General features: G+C 34.6%; 1 protein-coding gene across 1 annotated transcript in view; it reads left to right on the forward strand.

The window, feature by feature from the left end:
• LOC116575395 (cyclic nucleotide-binding domain-containing protein 1-like) overlaps positions 1 to 15,689 on the forward strand; it is a 57,669-nt gene extending 41,980 nt beyond the window's left edge. Inside the window, exons 4-5 of the mRNA XM_032316739.1 lie at positions 14,887 to 15,045; positions 15,394 to 15,689. Of these exons, the coding sequence (XP_032172630.1) occupies positions 14,887 to 15,045; positions 15,394 to 15,400 (166 nt within the window). The 3' untranslated portion in view covers positions 15,401 to 15,689. The remainder of the gene's footprint in view (positions 1 to 14,886; positions 15,046 to 15,393) is intronic.
• The last annotated feature ends 6,068 nt before the right edge of the window (positions 15,690 to 21,757 follow it).

Raw genomic sequence — 21,757 nt, forward strand, 5'->3', positions numbered from 1 at the left:
TTCAGTATCTATGTCTCATAGTAAAATAAAATCATGCTTTTAGTGTAATGTGTATAGTAGGTGGCTATTAAATAGTACAAAACATTTATTTTTTCATCCAGAAAAAAACTACTCTAAAGTAGCAATAAAAACACTTTAAGCTGAATTAAAATAAAATTTCATAAAATGTATTAAGAAATTATAAATCTCTAAGCTTAGCTTACACTGGTCCTTCATGTAATGTGATAAACCCATATATGCCTGGACGATGGGACTAGAGCTTGGGTGATTCAGAGAAGCTTTCGGCAGAATATAATTGATGAGGAAACATGAATCTTGGCAGACACTAAATACCTATGCTATTAAAAGTATTCATCAGTAGCTTTTACCTATTATCATTATTGCTGTATTCAACACTCTATAATTCATTTAACATAAATGTCATGTGAACACAAATGTCATGTGACAGATACAATAGTAAGACTTTGAAGTATGGCATGTGCCTGGTTGTGAACCTCTGGTGAGAATGCCTGATGGCAGGCATTTGCTAAATATTGAAGAGCAGGAGAGTAGAAGAAATGCTTCATACAACCATTAAATTCGCTTGGAGCAATGCCACATTAATGAAAATAAATGGAAAAGCTGGCTGAGACATAGGGAAACAGTTCTACCTGAGCAAAAAATGTGAATACAGAGAAAAAATGAGATCAAGGACTGGTCAGAACTATAATGATTATCTAAAATTTATTTTATTTATGAATTAAGTAGAGGGAAGGTAAATTTTTGGTAGATTCACAGATACAGAATATCAAATAGAGAGCATTTCTTTTAAAAAAGCACTGAATTTTCACCCAAATGCCTTGGATTTGAGTTTCTGTTTTGCCCAATTGTGGCAGCATGAATTTGGGATAGTTTCTGAATATCGACTGCTCTGTTTTAAGTCAGGAAGAGAAGATAATATCCTCCTTCAGAGTTATGCATGGAACAAACTTTTTAATTGTACTAACTCTTATTATTCTCATGGACTTATAGATATAGGCAATGATGTTTTATATAGATTTATACCAACTGTCAAGAAATTCTGCCTCTTTTCAAATGAGTTTATCAACAATGACAATAATGAATTAATACATATAATACAGAACAAATCACTGCATTCTTCACTTCAATAGGTTTAATACTTACCCTTTTTAAACAAAAAAAGACTTAAAAAATCTTCCTAATTAAAATATGCTTGACACAATATTATATTAGTTTCAGGTATAAAAGAGTGATTCAGCAAAACTGTACATTTTGCTATGCTCACAAGTGTATCTACCAACTGTCACCATACAATGGTATTATAGTACCACTGACTATATGCTCTAGGCTGTGCCTATCATCTCTGTCCCTTAGTCATTCCATAACTGGAAGCCTGTATCCCCCACTCTCCTTCACCCTTTTTGCCCTCCCTCCCAATCAGGAAACCACTAATTTGCTCTTTGACTTATGGGTCTCTTTCTGCTTTTATTTGTTTATGTATTTGTTTTATTTTTTAGATTCCTTATATGGTATTTGCCTTTCTCTGCCTGAGTTATTTCATTTAACATAACACCCTCTGGGGCCATCCATGTTGTTACAAATATGGCAAGATATCCTTCTTTTTCTTATGGCTAAGTAATATTCCATTGTATATATACCACATCTTCTTTATCCATTCATCAATGGACATTTTGGGTTGCTTCTTTATCTTGTCTGTTATAAATAATGCTTCAATAAACAGTAGTGCATATATCTTTTTTAGTTAGTGTTTTCATTTCTTTTGGGTAACTGTCCATTAGTGAAATTATTAACTTGTATTTCTATTTTCAATTTTTGGAGGAAACTCTATACTGCTATCCACAGTAGCTGTACCAATTTTTATTCCCATCGACAGTGCATGAGGGTTCTTTTTTCTTCACATCATCACCAACACTTGTTATTTCTTAGAAAAGACATAGACTTTATTATTTTTTTTTAAGATTTTATCCATCTACTTGACAGACAGAGATTACAAGGAGGCAGAGAGGCAGGCAGAGAGAGAGAGAGAGAGAGAGGAAGAAGCAGGGTCCCTGCTAAGCAGAGAGCCCGATGTGGGGCTCAATCCCAGGACCCTGGGATTCTGACCTGAGTCGAAGGCGGAGGCTTTATTAACCCACTGAGCCACCCAGGTGCCCCAAAAAGACATAGACTTTAATCAGTACACCTGCATATCAGTTCATTTCTGGAGTAAAAGAAGTTTAAGGAAGTGATAGCAACTGAGAAAACAATAAGCATCACAGAATGTGTTAATCTTTGTTGAAGATATATTTATCAAATAAGTAATGTTTTAGGAGGTTAAGAATTCATGTATTTACAAGGAAGCTTGTATTCTTATTTGAGTTTTATAAATCTTTTGACTTACCTTTTTGGATAGTAAGGTTTTTTTTTTTTTTCTTTTAGAGAATGAAAAATAAATGTCTAAGCTGCAACTTTTATACTGGGAAAATTTAGTCCACAGTTTTAACCATTTTTCATTTGTCTGTGGGCTTATTTTAATGTTAAACTATAAAGTTGTGTATGGGCTTTGGTTATAATGTACTCGTCTCATCAAATTTAGCATCAAATCAGACATTGCACTTAATATGCAGAGTGTGGCATTTTAGAGTTTTTGATACATTTTTACTCGACATTTTAATGAAGTCCAATCAGTATCTATTATTTAAAAAATTTAATTCTCATTAGACATAGGATCAAATAAGGACAAAGAAAAAGGAGTAACTTGCTATGTTTAGAAGGAGTTTCAGGTTTATAACTAATAACAGGTTATAACAGGTTTATAACCAGATAATGGTAAAATTCAGTAAAACCATTTTAACTTAGCTTGTTTTATATAACTTACAACTGAATAATTTGACTTGGGAAGAGTAAAAGGATTTTAGTAGCATGCCATATTGTGGTTCCTGCCCATCAACCCCAGGATTTTACTAAGAGTATTTTTTCAACATGCTAGAGGCATCCTGACTAGAAGAGGTCTGCTGGGATGCTTCTCATGGGCCCAGAAGTCTGGCCATGCTCAGTTGGACAAATTACTAATTAGTCCAAAAGCTGTCAAAGCATGTTTTGTATAAGGAATTAATGCTTCAGTTTGGACTTCAGATTCTAAAGAGACTAGGATATCTCAGCTGCTTGAACTGAAACTCAAAATTTTACTTCTAGTTCTAAAAGCAGCAGTAACATGTACCTTTGATCTGAGTCAAAATGATGTGGAACTTTTCTGTAATAAATACATTTTTTCCAAACACATTTTAAAACAGCCATTTGGTATAGTACACATACTACCTTGATGGATTATAAATTCTCTCTAAAACTGTAAGTGCAGAAAATGCTGGAAAACAAAGATGAATATCTGGAGATGAAGCAACTGAAAACCTATAGCAAATGAATTCTGATAGACTGACTCCAAAAAAAAAATCTCTGCAAAATTACTTTCTTAGCTTGTGGTTTTCTTTTGAGATTTGGACTTCATTTCATTCCCTAACATTGTGAAAATTATCCATGTGCTACAGCTACATCTAAGTAGTGCTTATTTCATGCTAGCTTGAATCTGGCCTCAGGGTAATTAAACATAGGGTATTTGAAAAATGTGTATTTAACATTAGAACAAATGGAACTCTCCTTTTTATGATTATAAACCCCCTATTTTCTCTGAAGTTCTGAAGTCTATCGAATGAGATGTTTCCTGTGTCTTCTTAAAGTCAGAACTATCATAATTCTGTTGTATTATTTTTCTCTAAAAAGAAAAGCAAAAATTTACATTATCTGGAAGAAACCTTACGATAATATTTTATCATTTGTTTATTCATTTAAATAATATCTACTGAGTACTGACCGTATTTTAAGTACAAGTGACACGAGGTCTGTACTCAGAAGATATGGCTTCGTAGCACTGGCAGGCACAAAGAGGTAACAAAATATATATATATATGTATATATATATATGTATGTATGTATCAGAGGTGACAGAGGTGATTGGGAGGTGGTTTCCACTCAGAGTACTTATGTTAATTGCAGACAATGTACTGGAAGATCAGCGCAAGCATCCTTGAGGAAGTGATGTTGAAGTTCAGGGTTAAGTAAGAGTTGGCTAGGAAAAGATAAATGGTCCCTGAGACAAAAACAAAAGAAAACAAAGCAAAACCAAAACACCCAAGTGCATGTGGTGGTCTTCACACTGTTTATTATATAAATGCTCGTGAAGCTATTTTTCTCGTATACTAATTGCCTAGTTTAGTAGTTGCCACCAGAAAGTTGTTGAAAAAAAATTTTTTTTAAATCTTTAGTCAATTTCTTCCATATATATCAAGATGGGGGTGCTGGTGGCTGAGAGTGCAGGTAGAGAAGATAGGAGGAAAGAAAAAAAGAAAACAGAAGGAAGGAAGGAAAGGAAGGAATGAAGAACGAAGAAAGGAAGAAAAAGGAAAGGAAAAGAGAAAGAAAGAAAGAAAGAAGGAAAGAGAAAAGGAAGGGGAAAAAGGAAAGAGGAAGAAAGGAAGAAAGGCAAGGGAGAAATGAAGGGCTGTCATGCTAGCTCATGAGAGCAATATTTGGACCTTTTGGAGAATTCTATGAAGGAAAGGGGAGGGAAGTTTATAGAAATCTAACTAGTTGCCTCACCCATGCTCTGATGTCTTTTGTGGCCCAAATCAAAGCCTTTCCTGTGGCAGTATCGTAGCAAAGTGGGGTAGGATTTCCCTGCATTAGAGTGGACTGTTAGAAGGAAGTTTCAAGTCTGAGTTTAAAGAAACCTACCATCCATGTTTACAACTGCCACTGAGGAATGGCTGATTATGCTAAAAGGAAGGCCCTTTTGTCACACTTCCTTCCTGATCATTTTGGTTAGAATTGTCTAACTAAATTAGACAATTTGGTTAGATTTAGATCGTTTTGGTTAGAATTATGGGAATATCTGCTGAGGAAGGTTGAATGGCTCTGCCTGGGGTAGAGGCATTTTAACTTGGAGTTGTGGAGCTATCCAGGAGAAAGGAAAGGTAGAGAAAACAAGGGGCAGAGAAGAAGCAAGAGGAGCCAGGAAAAAATTGGAGAAGTGTGTACAGAGTAAGGAGAAACCATTGATCCTAGGCATTGGATTGAGGACATTTAAGAAAGCCCTATTTATGAATTTCAAGTGTGCTGTGCTATATGTGATACAACATCTCTTTAGGATAACCCCAGTGTTTGATGAGATCTATTAAACTTACAAATGCTCTAAATATTTGGTTTAGTTTAGTTTTGTTGAGGAAATATAGTCAGAGCTGGTTTTATTTCTGGATAAATAAGACATGGAGTAAAGAGTATTTAAGGAAGAAATAGTACAGTCTGGGGAAATATTGAAATCTTAAGGAGAGCTTTGTTCTTCTGTGGATTTGCATGGGACTTTATCTAGATTTTAAGAGGCCAGTAGAATCCACCTTTCATAATTTGTATTGCATGAAATTCCTGACCAATATCCTGATAATGGAAAAATGTGATATCATCAGTTAAGAGACAGGTAGTAGATGTGGTGCAATTATGAGTTCAGCTGGAGGAGTATTGTAAATGTTGATGTATTTTCTTATAAATCCCATTCATCAAAGACTATATGCAACTAAGGGGGAAAGCCATCTTTGATTCAAGTGGAGTCTTTTCTATGCTTTAAAAGGCTATAGTTGAATGTTTGGATCTTCTTCCACATTATGTACTATTGGTGGAGGAAATTTGCCTCCCTGTGCTTCCAAATTGGCCTTTCCGTTCTTCAAAACTAGATGCTTCATTCATTACTTAAAGTAGCCACATGAGGCTGAGATTTCTTCAAAGAGATTACTTTAAAAAGAGGAATAGAAATTCTAGAAATTTACTGGACACATTTTCTCTGCATTTTAGTTTTCTCTTCAATAAATTAAGTCTAGTGTGAGTGACAGTATTGCTGAATGGTTATACTGTGTTTTATCATTGTTTCTCAACAGTCAGTAATCATTAATTCCTATACATAAGTCAGGTAGAGAGCCTTGTACTGAAACAATGTTTTCTATAGAATGTGGAAATGGGATTAGAAAAGAAACTTGATAAAAGCCACTGAAGGGAGTGTGTAAGAGCTTAACAAAGCTAATTTGAGAATGCTGAGAATAATTAAGGATCAGGAAAATCAGATAATGTAGATTTGTAATCACCAAGTGATACCTGTTCATCAATGTTCTGTGGGTGGAAAAAGTAGGGTGATTAAAAAGGAAAAATTAAAATGATATATACGTGGGAACTGAGAGAGTGAACAAAATAAAAGCTTCTTTGTTTGGGTTTGGAGGTTAGCAAATGTTTGTTGAATTGGATTGTGAATACAGGGAGTTTAGGTTATAAGTGAAGACAGAGTATGGTATTTGATTACACTTATAAATATATATTAATATATTGTTAGATTAAAGGTTGTCTTTAGGCATCCCACCTTTTAAAATCTGAGTTTATTAATTTCAACCAATCCTTAGTAAGCAAATAAGCTTTTTGAAATAATTTCACTTTCTTGCATTTTCGTATGGCTTGTCATATATTATGGAAAACGTATTGCTGTTTTATTACATAGAGTACATGTTAAGTCCAGCTGTTCACATTTAACTGTGGATTTTCTATTGCTCTTTGGAAACGAAAAGAGGAGACTTTGAGTTTGGCATAGACATTTTTTTAGTAGAAACTAGGGAAATATTGCTTACCTCTGCCTAATCTTAAAATATTCTTTCTTATATTATAAGAGATGACAGGATTCCAATGTTTGCTGTCAAGAGTACATAATGGAACTTGCCTTTGAATCCTCAGTTGTAACTTTGGATATGTTGGCAACGTGTAGGACAAAGTCAGCACTATTGTACAGCATAAGACAAAGCTTGCAGTTTATGAACTTGTATCTTGGGGATGGCATTTACCCATAATTATTTCCCTGGTTTGTCATTAGTGATAATTAAGCTAAGCTTAATAAATGGAGTATACATAGTACACTTAAAGTGACTGTATTTATTTGTATTTTTATGAGTCAGGCTGACTTTATTTAAAAAAAAAAAAAAAGGATCCGAGAATCCTCATATTTTACTCTGGCTCTAACTACTGCCAAGTAAAATTTATAAGATTTACAGAAAAGTGGGGGATGGAGTTACAGATTTGGGGAAATGATTTTTTTTTTTTAAATTTTATTTATTTATTTCACAGAGAGAGATCACAAGTAGGCAGAGAGGCAAGCAAAGAGAGAGGGGAGGAAGCAGGCTCCTGTCGAGTAGAAAGCCTGATGCGGGGCTCTATCCTAGGACCCTGAGATCATGACCTGAGCTGAAGGCAGAAGCCTAACCCACTGAGCCACCCAGGTGCCCTGGGAAATGATTTATTTTTTTATTTTTTTTATTTTTTATAAACATATATTTTTATCCCCAGGGGTACAGGTCTGTGAATCACCAGGTTTACACACTTCACAGCACTCACCAAAGCACATACCCTCCCCAATGTCCATAATCCCACCCCCTTCTCCCAAACCCCCTCCCCCCAGCAACCCTCAGTTTGTTTTGTGAGTTTAAAAAAGTTTGTAAGACCTATAATACAAGAATACACAGATTACAATGTGTTGTTCTGATGGCCTTTGGACTACTCACATCTGGGTTTGTTGTTCTGCAATTTGGCAATTGCGTTGCCTTAACAAGATTACCTAAAACTTTGATTCTTAGTCTCTTCATCTAAAATGGAGACAATAATACGTACTCTATAGTCATGTTGGAGGACTGACTGAGATAATGTATACTAAATGTTATTTTATTTTGCTTGGTGGTGGTGCTAAATCCCAGTCACCTGTATTTATTGAGGCCTTTTTATTTTTTTTTTGGTCTTTAATATGGCCAATTTAAAAACATTGATAGCTACAAAAACTATGATGTTGCACAAAACTATTATTTTACTAGTGCATGATTGTGGAATATGCACTGGCCATTTAGAAAACATTGGTCCACTGGGTTATACAGATCTTAAAAATGTTGACATGTTTATGCAATATATGAAGATCACAGTTTTTAATAACATCACTAATCATCAGAAAAGGCTGAAGTGTTAGGAATTTGTCAAGTTTACAGACGTGGATACAAGTTTTCCAAAAATCAAATTTTACTTGAAAGCTTGAATTTTATCATAAGTGACAGATACTGTATATTTGAAGTGACAACTGCACTTTACTCATTTTTGAGAAAATATATTCCAAACATCAAAGTCATTTATTATCATTTGTTTTTTGGCTATTCTTTCAAGTAAATATGAAGTGCAGTGAAAAAAGTGGATAGTTTAGCTTACAAATCAGGTAATAGCTCACTTTTGAGAAAAGAATCCATTTGAAATGCTGCAAAAATTCTTTATTCTTTTCATTTCGTCACACAGAATATCACAAAAAAGTGTACTCAGGGTTAGAGGATTGAGTTTTAATAAAATTAATATTTTTTCTGGCTTTTTAAAGATTGCAAGTGTGTGGCAATGAAGAATTCAGTGACTTCTAATATAGTTTGATCTCATTACTCTGAATCATGCTTAGTTGCAAATAGTTTTACCCATCATTATTTTTGCATGATTAAACTTCAACACAGCAAAAAGAGGGAAATCACATTTAGTGATATTTTGATCTTTTTAAATAATATTTTTTCTCTTTACAGTTACTGAGGAATTAAATAACAGTGATTTCCTATGGTCTATATAACTTAATAAATGCAGGAAACATGATTAATATTTTACAATTAGATTCACAAAAGTCAAAAATTTAATAATATCATGGTGGCAGTGAGAATGTAGAACAACTGAAACTTACACCTGGACTACTGTTTTAGCCATTTTAGAAAATAATTTGTCTAATTATTAATATAATTGAGGATGAACATACATTATGACTTAAACATTCTACTCCTGGGTCTAGTCCCTGGAAAAGACTAGTAATGGTAGGCAAGTTTGTATAAAGCAAGCAAACCAACAGAAAGCAAAACAAACCTGGAAACAAAATCTCAGTTGCCCACAGATGAGAAAATGGGAATAGAAAATCCCCTTTGTGATATATAAACATAACGAAATCTTAGATAGCAGTAAAATGAGTGAAAGATAGTCATTAAGTCTCATAAACACAGTGCTGAACAATAACAACAAAAAAGTGAGTTACAGAATGCTTAAGAATTCATTTATATCAAGTGCAAAAATAAATATGCAAAATTAAAATTAAGTTTTTAAAGGGATGCATACATTTTTGATTAATCTGTATAATGAAGACCAAGGAACAAAATTCAGGGTAGTGATTATCTCTGGAGTGAGTGCTAAATCTTTCCATGGAGAAGTAGTTGTATAGTGCCACAGGTACTTTATAAAGATCTGAGTGGGTACACTAACACTTTTATTGTTATTTTTAAAAGTACAATGTATTATGTATTTTTTAACTTAATAATCAATAGAGAAAATGCCAAAACTTTAAAAAGTTAATAGCAGAGAAATGAATAGAATTGCCTAATTATTGGCTCATTATGGTTACTATCCAATTCTATAGATAATTTCATGCATCCCTATCATTTACCTTGAGTAAAAATTAATTCAGAAATAATTAGATGTAATGATTACAAAAATATGGAAAGATTACTAGAAGATATTAATCTGTCTTATAGTGTCTATGTCTATTTGACATGGTCAATAGATTTTTGAGTTGAATTTAGCATCTTTAGAAATTTCTTCGGCAGGAAAATTCCATGTACGTTCTTGTTTAAAAAAGGAATATTCTTTTTGTAACTCTTTTCATCTTGAATGTCTCAGTTTAAATCTCTCTGTGAGAGACATTATCTTTTCCTACATGTTTACATTCTTATGATTGTTTTCACAACATATATAAATTCTTTATATCACTTTTATTAGCTTTCAATAACATATTTAGAGACTGATCATACTATTAGTGCCTTCCTGCATTGGGTAGTAAGGAACATATTGGCTAAGCCAGACTGTCCTGAGACCTAGTTGCCCAGGAGATACTTGGCTGGCCCTGTCCAATGATGGCCAATATTACATGTTGCATCAGAAGTTGCATGGGTGAAGTCCTGATCATGGTAGGACTTTCCAAGACATGATAGGACCTTATCTTAAGTAGGTGTATGACCATCATTATAAGCCAAGTATGTGTCCTGTGAGGAAATGGGGGAGAATTTTGAAACCATGCTCACTGATGACTGATGATATCATGTGTTCCCTGCTGAAATATGTATACATTGACTTTATTGCAATAAAATGGAGTGGCATTAAGAAAAAAAAAAGGTAGTAAGGAACATAAAGGCAGAAATACAATTGTTTGTCTAATGAACTTTTCCCTAGCAACCTCACTAAGTTCTCTTATGAAATTTGTAGATTCTAGAATAGTGATAATGCCATGTCATTAATAATAATGTCATTAATAATTATAATGTCATCTGACAAAAAAATAACAGTTTTACTGATACATTCTTTTTTTTTTTTTTTTTTTAAATTTTTTATTTTTTATAAACATATGTTTTTTTTTTTTTTTTTTTTCCTGTATTCTCTTTTAGGCAGGGCCTAGATTCTTTATTTATTTATTTATTTATTTATTTATTTTTTATTTATTTCCAGCATAACAGTATTCATTATTTTTGCACCACACCCCGTGCTCCATGCAATCCGTGCCCTCTATAATACCCACCACCTGGTACCCCAACCTCCCACCCCCCCGTCCCTTCAAAACCCTCAGATTGTTTTTCAGAGTCCATAGTCTCTCATGGTTCACCTCCCCTTCCAATTTCCCCCAACTCCCTTCTCCACTCTAAGTCCCCATGTCCTCCATGCTATTTGTTATGCTCCACAAATAAGTGAAACCATATGATAATTGACTCTCTCTGCTTGACTTATTTCACTCAGCATAATCTCTTCCAGTCCCGTCCATGTTGCTACAAAAGTTGGGTATTCATCCTTTCTGATGGAGGCATAATACTCTATCCCCAGGGGTACAGGTCTGTGAATCACCAGGTTTACACACTTCACAGCACTCACCAAAGCACATACCCTCCCCAATGTCCATAATCCCACCCCCTTCTCCCAAACCCCCTCCCCCCAGCAACCCTCAGTTTGTTTTGTGAGATTAAAAGTCACTTATGGTTTGTCTCCCTCCCAATCCCATCTTGTTTCCTTTATTCTTCTCCTGATACATTCTGGTTCTTACACTTTTTACTTGTATTTTAATGCCCAACACCTCCATTATTGTATTGAATAGGTTAAAGCAGGATAAATGCCTTATTTCTAATTCCAGAGGCAAAGCTGTAATTAATAATTTTGTCATATTAAGAAAGTTCATTATTTCTAGTTTTGTAGGATTTTATATTACACATAAATATTATATCATATGAAGTGTTTAGATAATCATAATTTTTCTTATTCCATTAATGTATTGAATTACATATCTGAAATAATATTCCTGGTATAGTGTCAAGTAGGCTATGCTTTACTTTCTTTTAAAATTATTACTGGATTCTGTTTATTCGTATTTTGCTTAGAATTTTTGCATCTATATTGTGATATTGGCTTATAATTTTCTTTTCTTGTAATATCCTTGCCAGGTGTTGATATTAAGGCTATGTTGGCTTCCTAAAACTAGCTGGAAAGTATAACTGTCTTTTGTATTTTCTAAAAGTGTTTGGCTTTATTTATTTATTAAGAGTTCTGGAGCACCTAGGTGGCTCAGTTGTTAAGCATCTGCCTTTGGCTTGGGTCATGATCCCAGGGTCCTGAGATCGAGCTCCACATCAGGCTCCCTGCTCAGTAGAAGCCTGCTTTCTCCCTCTTCCACTCGCCCTGCTTGTGTTCCCTCTCTCGCTGTCTCTCTCTGTCAAATGAATAAATAAATAAATAAATAAATAAATAAATAAATAAATAAAATCTTAAAAAAAAGTTTGAATTCATCATTAAGACCATTTTGATCAGGAGTTTCTTTGCAGAAAGAGTTTTACTTATTAGTTATATTCTTTTTTTTTTTTTTAAGGTTTTGTTTATTTATTTGACAGAGACACAGTGAGATAGGGGAACACAAGCAGTGAGGGTTGGAGAGGGAGAAGTAGGTTTTCCGCTGAGCAGGGTATGGGGCTCAGTCCCAGGACCTGGGGATCATGACCTAAGCCAAGAGCAGACACTTAACGACTGAGTCACCCAGGTGCCCCTTATTAGTTATATTCTTTAAAATATTTAGAACAATTAAAATTTCTATTTCTTGTATCAGTTTGGTAATTTGCACTTTTACAGTGATTTATCTCATTCTAAGCTTACAGATTTATTGGTGTGAAATTATCCATAATATGATAATTTTATATCTGAGATCTGTGATGAAATCTCCTTTTTCATTCCTGATATTTATTTCTACTTTCTCTCTTTTTGTTCTTGAACAATTTTTTGCTAAGAGCAGTAGATCTGATTTTTCCAAGTTTGTTAGATTTTTAAATAACCAAGTTTTGGTATTGTTTATTACTCTGCTTTAAGAGATATTTTTCTTTCTTTATTGTATACTTCTACTTATTTTGGATATACCTTGCTCTTTTTTTCTCCCTTCTTGAGGTGGGTCCTTAGCTCATTGATTATCAATTAAAAAAAATACATCCACTTAAAGCAGTATGTTTCTTTCTGAATAGTTTTATATATACCTTTTTAGTCTAATGCCTGAAGAATCCTTAAGATGATCAATTGAAAAAAGACCAGTAAAGCAGCTAATCATTGAGGAAAAAGAGACAAATCTTTGTGTACAATCCCAATGAATTGTCAAATTAGATTAGAGGGTAAAAGAATCCTAAACATATTAGATACAGAAGAATTGTATTTTACACACACACATACACACACACACACACACAACATAGTTATACAAATATTGCGTGTCCTGGCACAATCTTAACATATAATGACTAAGACTTTATGAAAAAAATCTTTAGAGGCCTGAGAATAACACAAAGGATTCAGTTTTCAAGTTAAACCCATGAGTATCAGAGACTTTACCCCATATTAAACTTTGCTTAAAAAATTTAAAGGTACAGGTTATCATGGAATATAGAGAGATGCAGAAGTCTGAGATCACCAACATAGCTCTCCAGAAAAAAAGCTGAATCACGTCCGTGGCCTTCCATACTCTCACTTGCCTTGTCTTCTTGTACAATTTATTAACTTCTCATGAAATGATTTTTGTATTTTGTATGACTGATTTTTTTAGACTATATATATTGCATTATTACTAGTTGTACTATATAATGGTGAGGATAATTTTCTACCATTTCCTGAAGAGCATAGAGCACAATTTAATCAATTAATCAATTAATGTGTATGGCCACATATTTGTTCCTATTGCTTTTGCTGGTTTAGTAGCTCCTGGTTAATTTTAAGAAGCTTAAATGTCACTGGGGACTATTGTGAATCCTATGGCTGCCTTGAGATTTCCAACACAAAGTAGGAAATTAGGAGTCATGTGACTTGGACAAATAAGATGAACTTGGACTGGAAGAATACTAAGTCCAATGGAGATTCACTTCCCACATTCCTGCCACAAAGCTGGCCATATCTACCTCCCACTTTTCCTCCAGTCCATGGACCTCTCTTCTCCAGAATATAAAAACTTCATTCTTTTTGCATTTTAGCATCCAGGCTGGGTGGAGGAAAGCCAATTGCTTTGTACCTGAATTCTTATCATTGTTGAGTTTTACTGTGCTTACTATTTATGGGAGTAACTAGGGACAGAGTTTTAAGTGGTGTTCCAGGTCTGGAGGAATAGTTGAGTTTCTGCAAAAGGAATGGAAGAGAAATGGATTTTGACTTTTAATTTTATCTTTGTAAGTTATGCTAGGCTATCTCATTTCTGTATACATCAAGTAAGTAAGTTTTACTACTGATATTTTAATATCTGCAAACTTTAGAGATATTAAAGAAACTCTAGCTCTACTAGTTATGAGTGGTAAGAGAAATTACATAAACCCTTTAACCTGAAATTTCCTTATCATATCAATAAGGGATAATATTGCTTATTTCACATAGTTAATATTGATATGTATATATAATGTTTAGCAAAACAACTAGCATAAAAACTCAAGTATGCATTAGACATTAATGTGATTATTTACTGTTATTATTATTCCAATTAATGTTTATCTTATATTTGAGTATGATTTTTATATTCTCTTGTATATAATACAGGTCAGTAATCTATGATAATTTTGGCTTTTATCATCTCCTGCACATTGTTTTTTTCTTAAGGATAGACAGCATTTGTTAGTTTTTGCTCTTAGGGTTTTTAGTGACTTTTTGATAGGAATGCGTGGAGCTAAAAAAATGAATGGAGAATGGTCATTCAATTATACATCTCCTGGGGACTTGGATGTATGACATACTGTAGCATAAGAATAAAGAAAAATGGCTGCTTTCCAAGATGTTCTTAATTTACCAGTTGGAAACAAAAGTTTTTAAAAAGCACTTTTATTGTTGGTATTAAGTTTACACCAAAAAAACCAAGTATATAGCTATAAAGACAAGGATGTTAACCATTGACTTCAAATATTTCCTTAAAGTATGTACACTTAGTTACAAAACATGTTCCAATCACTTAAGACAGTTATAATATGTATAACCAAGTTCTGTATGTAGAAAATATTTTATGTATATCAGTGTTGAGGCTTAACAATGATGTATTTAACTGTACTGCTGATGATTGGGGGAAAAAAAAGTAAGGCATTGAAAAGGCATACACTATTAAAATGCCAAATTATCTTACAACAGTGCCTTTGTAGTCTTGACAGTAAAGAGTTCATGTCAACCATTTTGTACAATATGCAACACCATAATCTGTTATGTTCCTTTGTTCAGAAAATCTATGGAAGAGACAGTAGAATATGAAGCCCCAAAACGTGATGATTCTCACAATATAGCTATCCATGTTAAAATAGCACGTGGTGGTCTTACTTTATATGAGCCCAAAAAATTTGAAGAAGAGATTGTAGAATTCCTGGATATTTTAAAGAAATTGTAAGTATTTTTAATATATTACTTCTTGTAGTTGAATAATAGTTTTGAATAGCTCTACTTTTTTTTTTTTTTTTAAGTTAGCTGCTTTTGGGTAAGTGTGCTTTAATTGTATTCTACCATTAGTGATTGATTCAGGAGAGGTAGAAAAACTGAAGACTGTTTCTAGATGAATGGAGTCTTCATCAATTCCATCTTCATGGCATATCATGGATACATTGGTAATATATCCAACTGTGGCACATTTTAATTTTATGTTGCAAGCAAAATAGGCGTTATTTACTGATTGTGTTAAATCAAAATTACGTTTAAGATTTCATCAGTTTATGGTTACTTGTCATCTTTTCACAGCATTTAAACTATCTTCTCCATCACAGAGGCTTTAAGATAAACTTACCTCATATTCTTTTTAATTTCTCGGAAGACATTGTACTATGATTGGGACACATTCCTGAAGGAGGAGGAGGAGAAGGAGAAAGGAGGGCTTAAATTTAGGTGGAGGCTGGTTTCCAGGGTTGGTATTGCATTTGTAAGTAAAATAAAGTTGAAATGAGACGAGAAGAAACTGTGATAATAGAATAAAATGAAGAGAAAGTGTCAAGACTAGAATTGTGCCCCAAATAAAAACCAGTAGCATGGAATGAGAAACCAAATATCTGGCATTTATGTTTGGTGGAATACACTAAGAATTCTATACTAGAAGCACTCTTCTTCAAAATTGTCATTGCAGGGGCACCTGGGTGGCTCAGTCGGTTAAATGGCTGACTCTTGATTTCAGCTCAGGTTTTGATCTCATGGTCCTGAATTCATGCCCAGTGTGGAGCCTACCTGAAAAAAAAAAAATTAACACTGCAAATTTGAGAAAATATGGTCAGAACTTCCAGTAAATTCGAGAATAGTCAGATTTCTGATACTTTTACTTAGAACAACATCAATGAAATAAACACAGCAAATACTAGACCCCTTATAAGAAGGGAGTTGTGAGGGAATTATAGAGAAGGAAATCATAACCACCTGTCATACAGGGGTATAATTAAACTGGTAAGCTGCAGAAATAGAAGATTTAATGAGAATGAGTTCAGTGATTATGCTAAAAATATACTTTGGTAGAAAATCACTAAAGCATTGAAAGTTACTGGAGCTATAGCCACTTGCATTCCATTAAAACATAATGTTGACAAAAATGGCATTGATTAAATATTTTAAGTGTCTGGAAACCCGTGAATCACCCACTGCTGATTTCAGATTGTGCTGGGCTGCAGGATTTTCAGTGGGGTAATCTCTGTCTTTCTGAAAATAACAAAGTGGCATTTCCCAGATGACATAGGTTCTGTCTAAAATGCAGGAGGAGCTCAAGTGACACGATTCTCTGGCAAGGTGTTAAAATCCTAAGAAGTAAATGTAGGCTGAAGGTGGGATAGAAATTAGAAATGGATAAAAACCCAGTACTATGTTAGCAAGACTGAGCAGGAACTATGGTAGAAGGCTATCCAAACACAAGATGGAATAGACAAGAATCTACCGCCGCATCCTTAAGTGGACCTCCATGAAGTCCACTTAACAATAAAACTACAAATACCCTACACAGTAGATGTTGGGAGAGTGGCAATTTCCAGAACCCACTCCCTCACTCACATGTGAGAGAATGTGTGGGTAGGTAGAGGAGATCTTGAAGTACTCCAGGCTCCTACTTGCAGTGGCTCAGAATTGGCCACGTATGACTTTTCAAAATGAAGGTGGCAGGTCTTGACAGCTGCCAATGGGTGGGACTGTGTCACTCACTGAGTTACAAGGGCAGAGTATATGAGAGGGGAACTCACTTTTATGTTTAATGTTCACAAAGGCTTTAATTTTTATACATAAAAATTCTGATTCATTCTCATATTAGTACTTTGAAGTCGATATAATAAACTAGTCAGTAAAAGCAGTGCATGTGCTTAGTCCATAATCTATATTTATTCTTCTGCAGATATGTTTTTATCCTCTTGTCTTCTTGGTGCACTAGTGTATTCATTTTCCATTACTGTATAACAGATTATCATAACCATAGTGACTTAAAACAACATCCATTTATCATCTTTATGGGCAAGGCTTAGTTGGGTCCTCTGCTCATATCTCAAAAGGTTTCTTTTTTTTATTAACATATAATGTATTACTTGTTTCAGTGGTACAGGTCTGTGATTCATCAGCCTTACACAATACATAGCACTCTCCACAACACATACAACACATATCCTCCCCAATGTCCATCACCCAGCCACCCCATCCATTCTGCCACCCCCACCCCCCAACTCCAGCAACTCTCACAAGGTTTCAATTAAGGTGTTTGTGGAGCTACATTCCTTTCTGGAGCATGAGGTCCTCTTCCAAGCTTGTAAGTGTTGGCAGAATTTGCTCCTTGTAGTTGTAGGGCTGAGGTCTCTACTTCCTTCCTGCCTCTCAGATAGGCACCCATTTCATCTCCTAAAGACCTGCAGATCCTTGCTGAATCACCATCCCTCAGACCTTCCCACAACATGGAAGCTTACATATTCAAAAGCCAGCAAGGGAGATTCTCTCTTTCTCCTATTCTGCTAAGATGAATTTTTATATAACCTAATCAAGGACATGTATATTCCATCACCTTTGTCATATTATATTGGCTAGAAATTAATGTTGGTTTTGCCCCCATCCCTAAAAAACTCAGGTGGGGGGGATGAGTAGAGGGTCTTAGGATATGTTAGCCATATTTAGTAACATCATAAGTCTCTGTGACTCAATCACATATGCAGTGGGGCTGTGTGCTTTATGTACTCAGATAAAGTACTTTAAACTAAAATTATGTTTATTGATGGATAAGTTGTCACCTCTGTAGCCCACTTTATCTCTAACTGAACCATGATCAGATTGATGGGCTTCCTTCCTGAAGTGATTTAACACATTTTTAAAAGTAGCTATCTACTTTCTAAAATTCTTCAGTTTGTTATCCTGACTAAAATTTTAACAAATAAATTTTGAGTAATAGTAGCCTCTTTTTAAAGAAATGCAAATATGCATTGGAAGATTAAAAAGCTTTTGCTTAGGGGTACCTGGGTGGCTCTATTGGCTGAGCATCTGACTTGTGATTTTTGTTGGGATCATGATCTTGGGGGGTTGGAATCAAGCCTCTTATTGGGCTCTTTATTATGAGTGTGGAGGCTGCTTGAGGATTCTTTCTCTCCCTCTCTTTCTCTCTGCCCCTCTTAAACACCACCCCGCATACACATGCTCACACACATAACACTCTCTCTCTCTCTCAAAAAGAAGCAGCTATTGCTTATTGGTAACTTGGTGAGATTTGGTTTAATCATATTGATTACTTACCTTCCATTTTAATTCAGCAGCTTTGAGTAAACAGTGCTGTGTGAGAGGAAGGATAAATGATTCTGAAACATTAAAATCATTAGAAATGGCAAGTCTGGGAGATGTCTTCAGTGAGGTGGGGGTTTGAGTAACTAAAAGATGCTATGTAATTAGGAAGTGTGTGTGAAGAACAGACTGAGAGGGAAAGATGAGAGATAGAAAAAAGAGTTGGGAGACTTTCTGTTAAATTTTTTGTTTTAAGTTGTATTGGATTGAATATAAGCCTGTAATGTTTATTAGTTAAGGTTTTGGATTTTAACCAACAGAAATCAATTCTGGTTAAAACAAACAAACAAACAAACAAACAAACAAAAGACGGGGGAAAGACAGGAAACCTATAGAAGAATATTGGGTAGCTCCCCAAATAGAAGAACTACGAGATACTGGAGATGATATGAGCTAGAGCACCTCTGAATGTCTCCTCAAGATGCAACACTGGACTTGGGGCACCTGGTGGTTCAGTCAATTAAGTGTCTGTCTTTGGCTCAGGTCATGACCTTGAAGTCCTGGGATTGAGCCTCCTAGTGGGCTCCTTTGCTCAGTGGGGAGTCTTCTTGTTCCTTTCCCTCTGTCCCTCCCCCAGCTTGTGCTCTCTTTCTCTCTCACACAAATAAATAAAGAAAATCTTAAAAAAATATACAACACTGGACTCATTCAGCTACGAGTATTTTTGATTGGGAGTTTTTATGTTCACACTGTAGTTCAGGGATAAGAAGTCAGATTGTTGTAATTTGTTTTTGTACCCACCCCTTGGATAAATACTGAAGGGGCAGTGCACTTTTATTGATAGTTTTACTGAGTTTATATTCAATTGGTAAGTGATAGCCTTTCTAAAGGAACAGCATTTCAAAAGAGAAACTACTTTAGAAGGAGGGGGAGATGGATTATGAATAAACATCAAAAGTTATGAACTAAAACATGACTTAGAATTTTAATTTATAAGTAAATTTACTGATTGAATATTTTGTTTCTGGCAATGTTCTTGGTATTGGGACTTGACGGGTGAACACACAATATATTTGCCCTCATGGGAGCTTATATTCTAATGTGAGAGAGAGAGAGATAATAAACATATTATTATGTCAGTGAGTGATAAATGCTAGGAAGAAAACTAATGCAGAATTGGGGGATAGGGTATGATGAAAATGATCAGAAAATCTTTTTTGAAAGGTGACATTGATTAGATAATTTCATGAAATAAGAGAGAGCTAGGCAATCAAGTATCTTGGAGAAGTGCATTCCAGGTAATGCAAGAACCCAGGATGGCAACACGTTTTGTAAATTGAAAAAGAAAATTTTAGCAAAGAGGCCAGTACTATGAAAATGCATGAGTGAAGGGAAAAGGTGGAAATGAGACTTTGGAGGTAGCCGGGAATCAGATCATTACCTAGAGTCCTGTAGGCCATTGTAGGTTTTTAATCTTGATGTAACTGACAAAATGGGAGTGACGCATTGTGATTTAAATAGTAATAGGTCACGTGTGGAGAGCTGACTATGAGTGTAGGAGATTTAGGGTGACCTTAGGAGGCTGTATGGAATTGGTCTTGGTGAGAGATGACTGTAGCCTGAATTCTGTGTTAGGGAGTTTGGTTTGACATATAGAACTTGATTTTATTTATTTTTTTAAGACACTAGTTTTCTTTTCTTTTCTTTTTTTTTTTTAAGATTTTATTTATTTATTTGACAGACCGAGATCACAAGTAGGCAGAGAGGCAGGCAGAGGGAGAGGGTGAAGCAGGCTCCCTGCTCAGCCAAGAGCCCGAAGCAGGTCTCGATCCCAGGACCCTGAGATCATGACCTGAGCCAAAGGCAGAAACTTAACCTACTGAGCCACCCAGGTGCCCCAAGATATGAGCAGTTTTCAGTTGATAATACTGGAAGCACATCAGATTCTTTGCTCAACTTGACCACTAACAGTCAGTATCCTGGACAAATGATCTAATACTCTCACATGTTTGTATTTGATTACACTGCCTATAACAGTGACCAGCTTTTAAAATGCAATTATGGATTGCTTTGGTAAGAATAATTGGTTTCTTTATAAATGACTAATTTCCGAAAAGAAAAGTAACATGCATGTATATTTGTGAGGGTCTTGGAAAGGGTAGGAGAAGAGACAAACTTATAAATGAGCTGTGAAAAGCAGTTTAAGATCCTCTGAGGAAACTTGGCCCAATTGTGTTTTCTCCTACTTTCTCCAATTAAAGATGCTTCCTTTGAGGGAATGAGGCATCAGAAGATCATTATGTTTCAGTGGAGCAGTGATGCAAAGCCCTTCTCAGGAATGACTCAGAGGAATTGCTCCCTGGAAGGACATGAGGATTTTTGCTTTTTTAGACTCAGGCTGCTTAAAATCCAAATACAATATGGTTCCTACACTGTTGTTTTCCAGTGAAATGGCATATAAGATGAGAAATTGTAATCTTAAACTATATTTTAAGGCTGTATGCTGATGAGAGAAAAATACTTTGTGGGGTTAGTTCTGTTAAAAATACAGAGTTTGGATAAAAACTGACTTATGGAACATAGGTTAATAAAGAATGGTGTGAATATTACAAGTAATTTAAATTTTTGACAGAAAACAATCATCATTTAGGATATAAGATTGGAATTAAATGAAGAGAGTTATTTGTGTTTAAGAGATGAGTTAGCAAAAGACAGAAATTAAAGACTCCTTGACAGTAGATTGATATAATAGAAGAGTAAGGCACTGAATCTTAGTTTATCAGGATAAAAGTCAAGGTCACATTGGAATACACATATTGTGAAACCCCTGAAGTTTGTAGTCTGAAAGACCTGGGTTCTAAACTGGACTCCTCTAATTACTGGTTGTATGATCTTGGGAAAACTTCTATCTCTTGATATACAATTTACTCATCTATAACATGGGTACAATTAGATTAAGAAATGCACTTGTTGTGATGAGCAGTGGGTAATGTATGGAACTGTTGAATCACTATATTGTACACTTGAAACTAATGTACACTTATGTTAAACTAATATACTGGAATTAAAATTAAATTTAAAGAATAAAATAAAATGGGCACAATGATTAACCTCATAGGATCATTGTTGTGAACCCTAAATAGAGTTAAAAATGTAAATTCCATCCATATTACTTAATCTGTCCTATGTGGTACATTGTATAAGTCAATCTTCCCTTTGCCAAACGATCTTAGATCCTATGTATCTTGATAGGCTCTCATACAAAAGATTTTACTATGTGCTTGCTACATTTGAATATAAAAGGATTCCTAATATCTCAGAATAACAATGCATTCCATTTTTTATTTCTTCAAGAAAGAATATGCAAATTTCTTACAGTTTTTTAATA

Source organism: Mustela erminea, chromosome 16, assembly GCF_009829155.1.
Source record: "Mustela erminea isolate mMusErm1 chromosome 16, mMusErm1.Pri, whole genome shotgun sequence".
Taxonomy (NCBI): domain Eukaryota; kingdom Metazoa; phylum Chordata; class Mammalia; order Carnivora; family Mustelidae; genus Mustela; species Mustela erminea.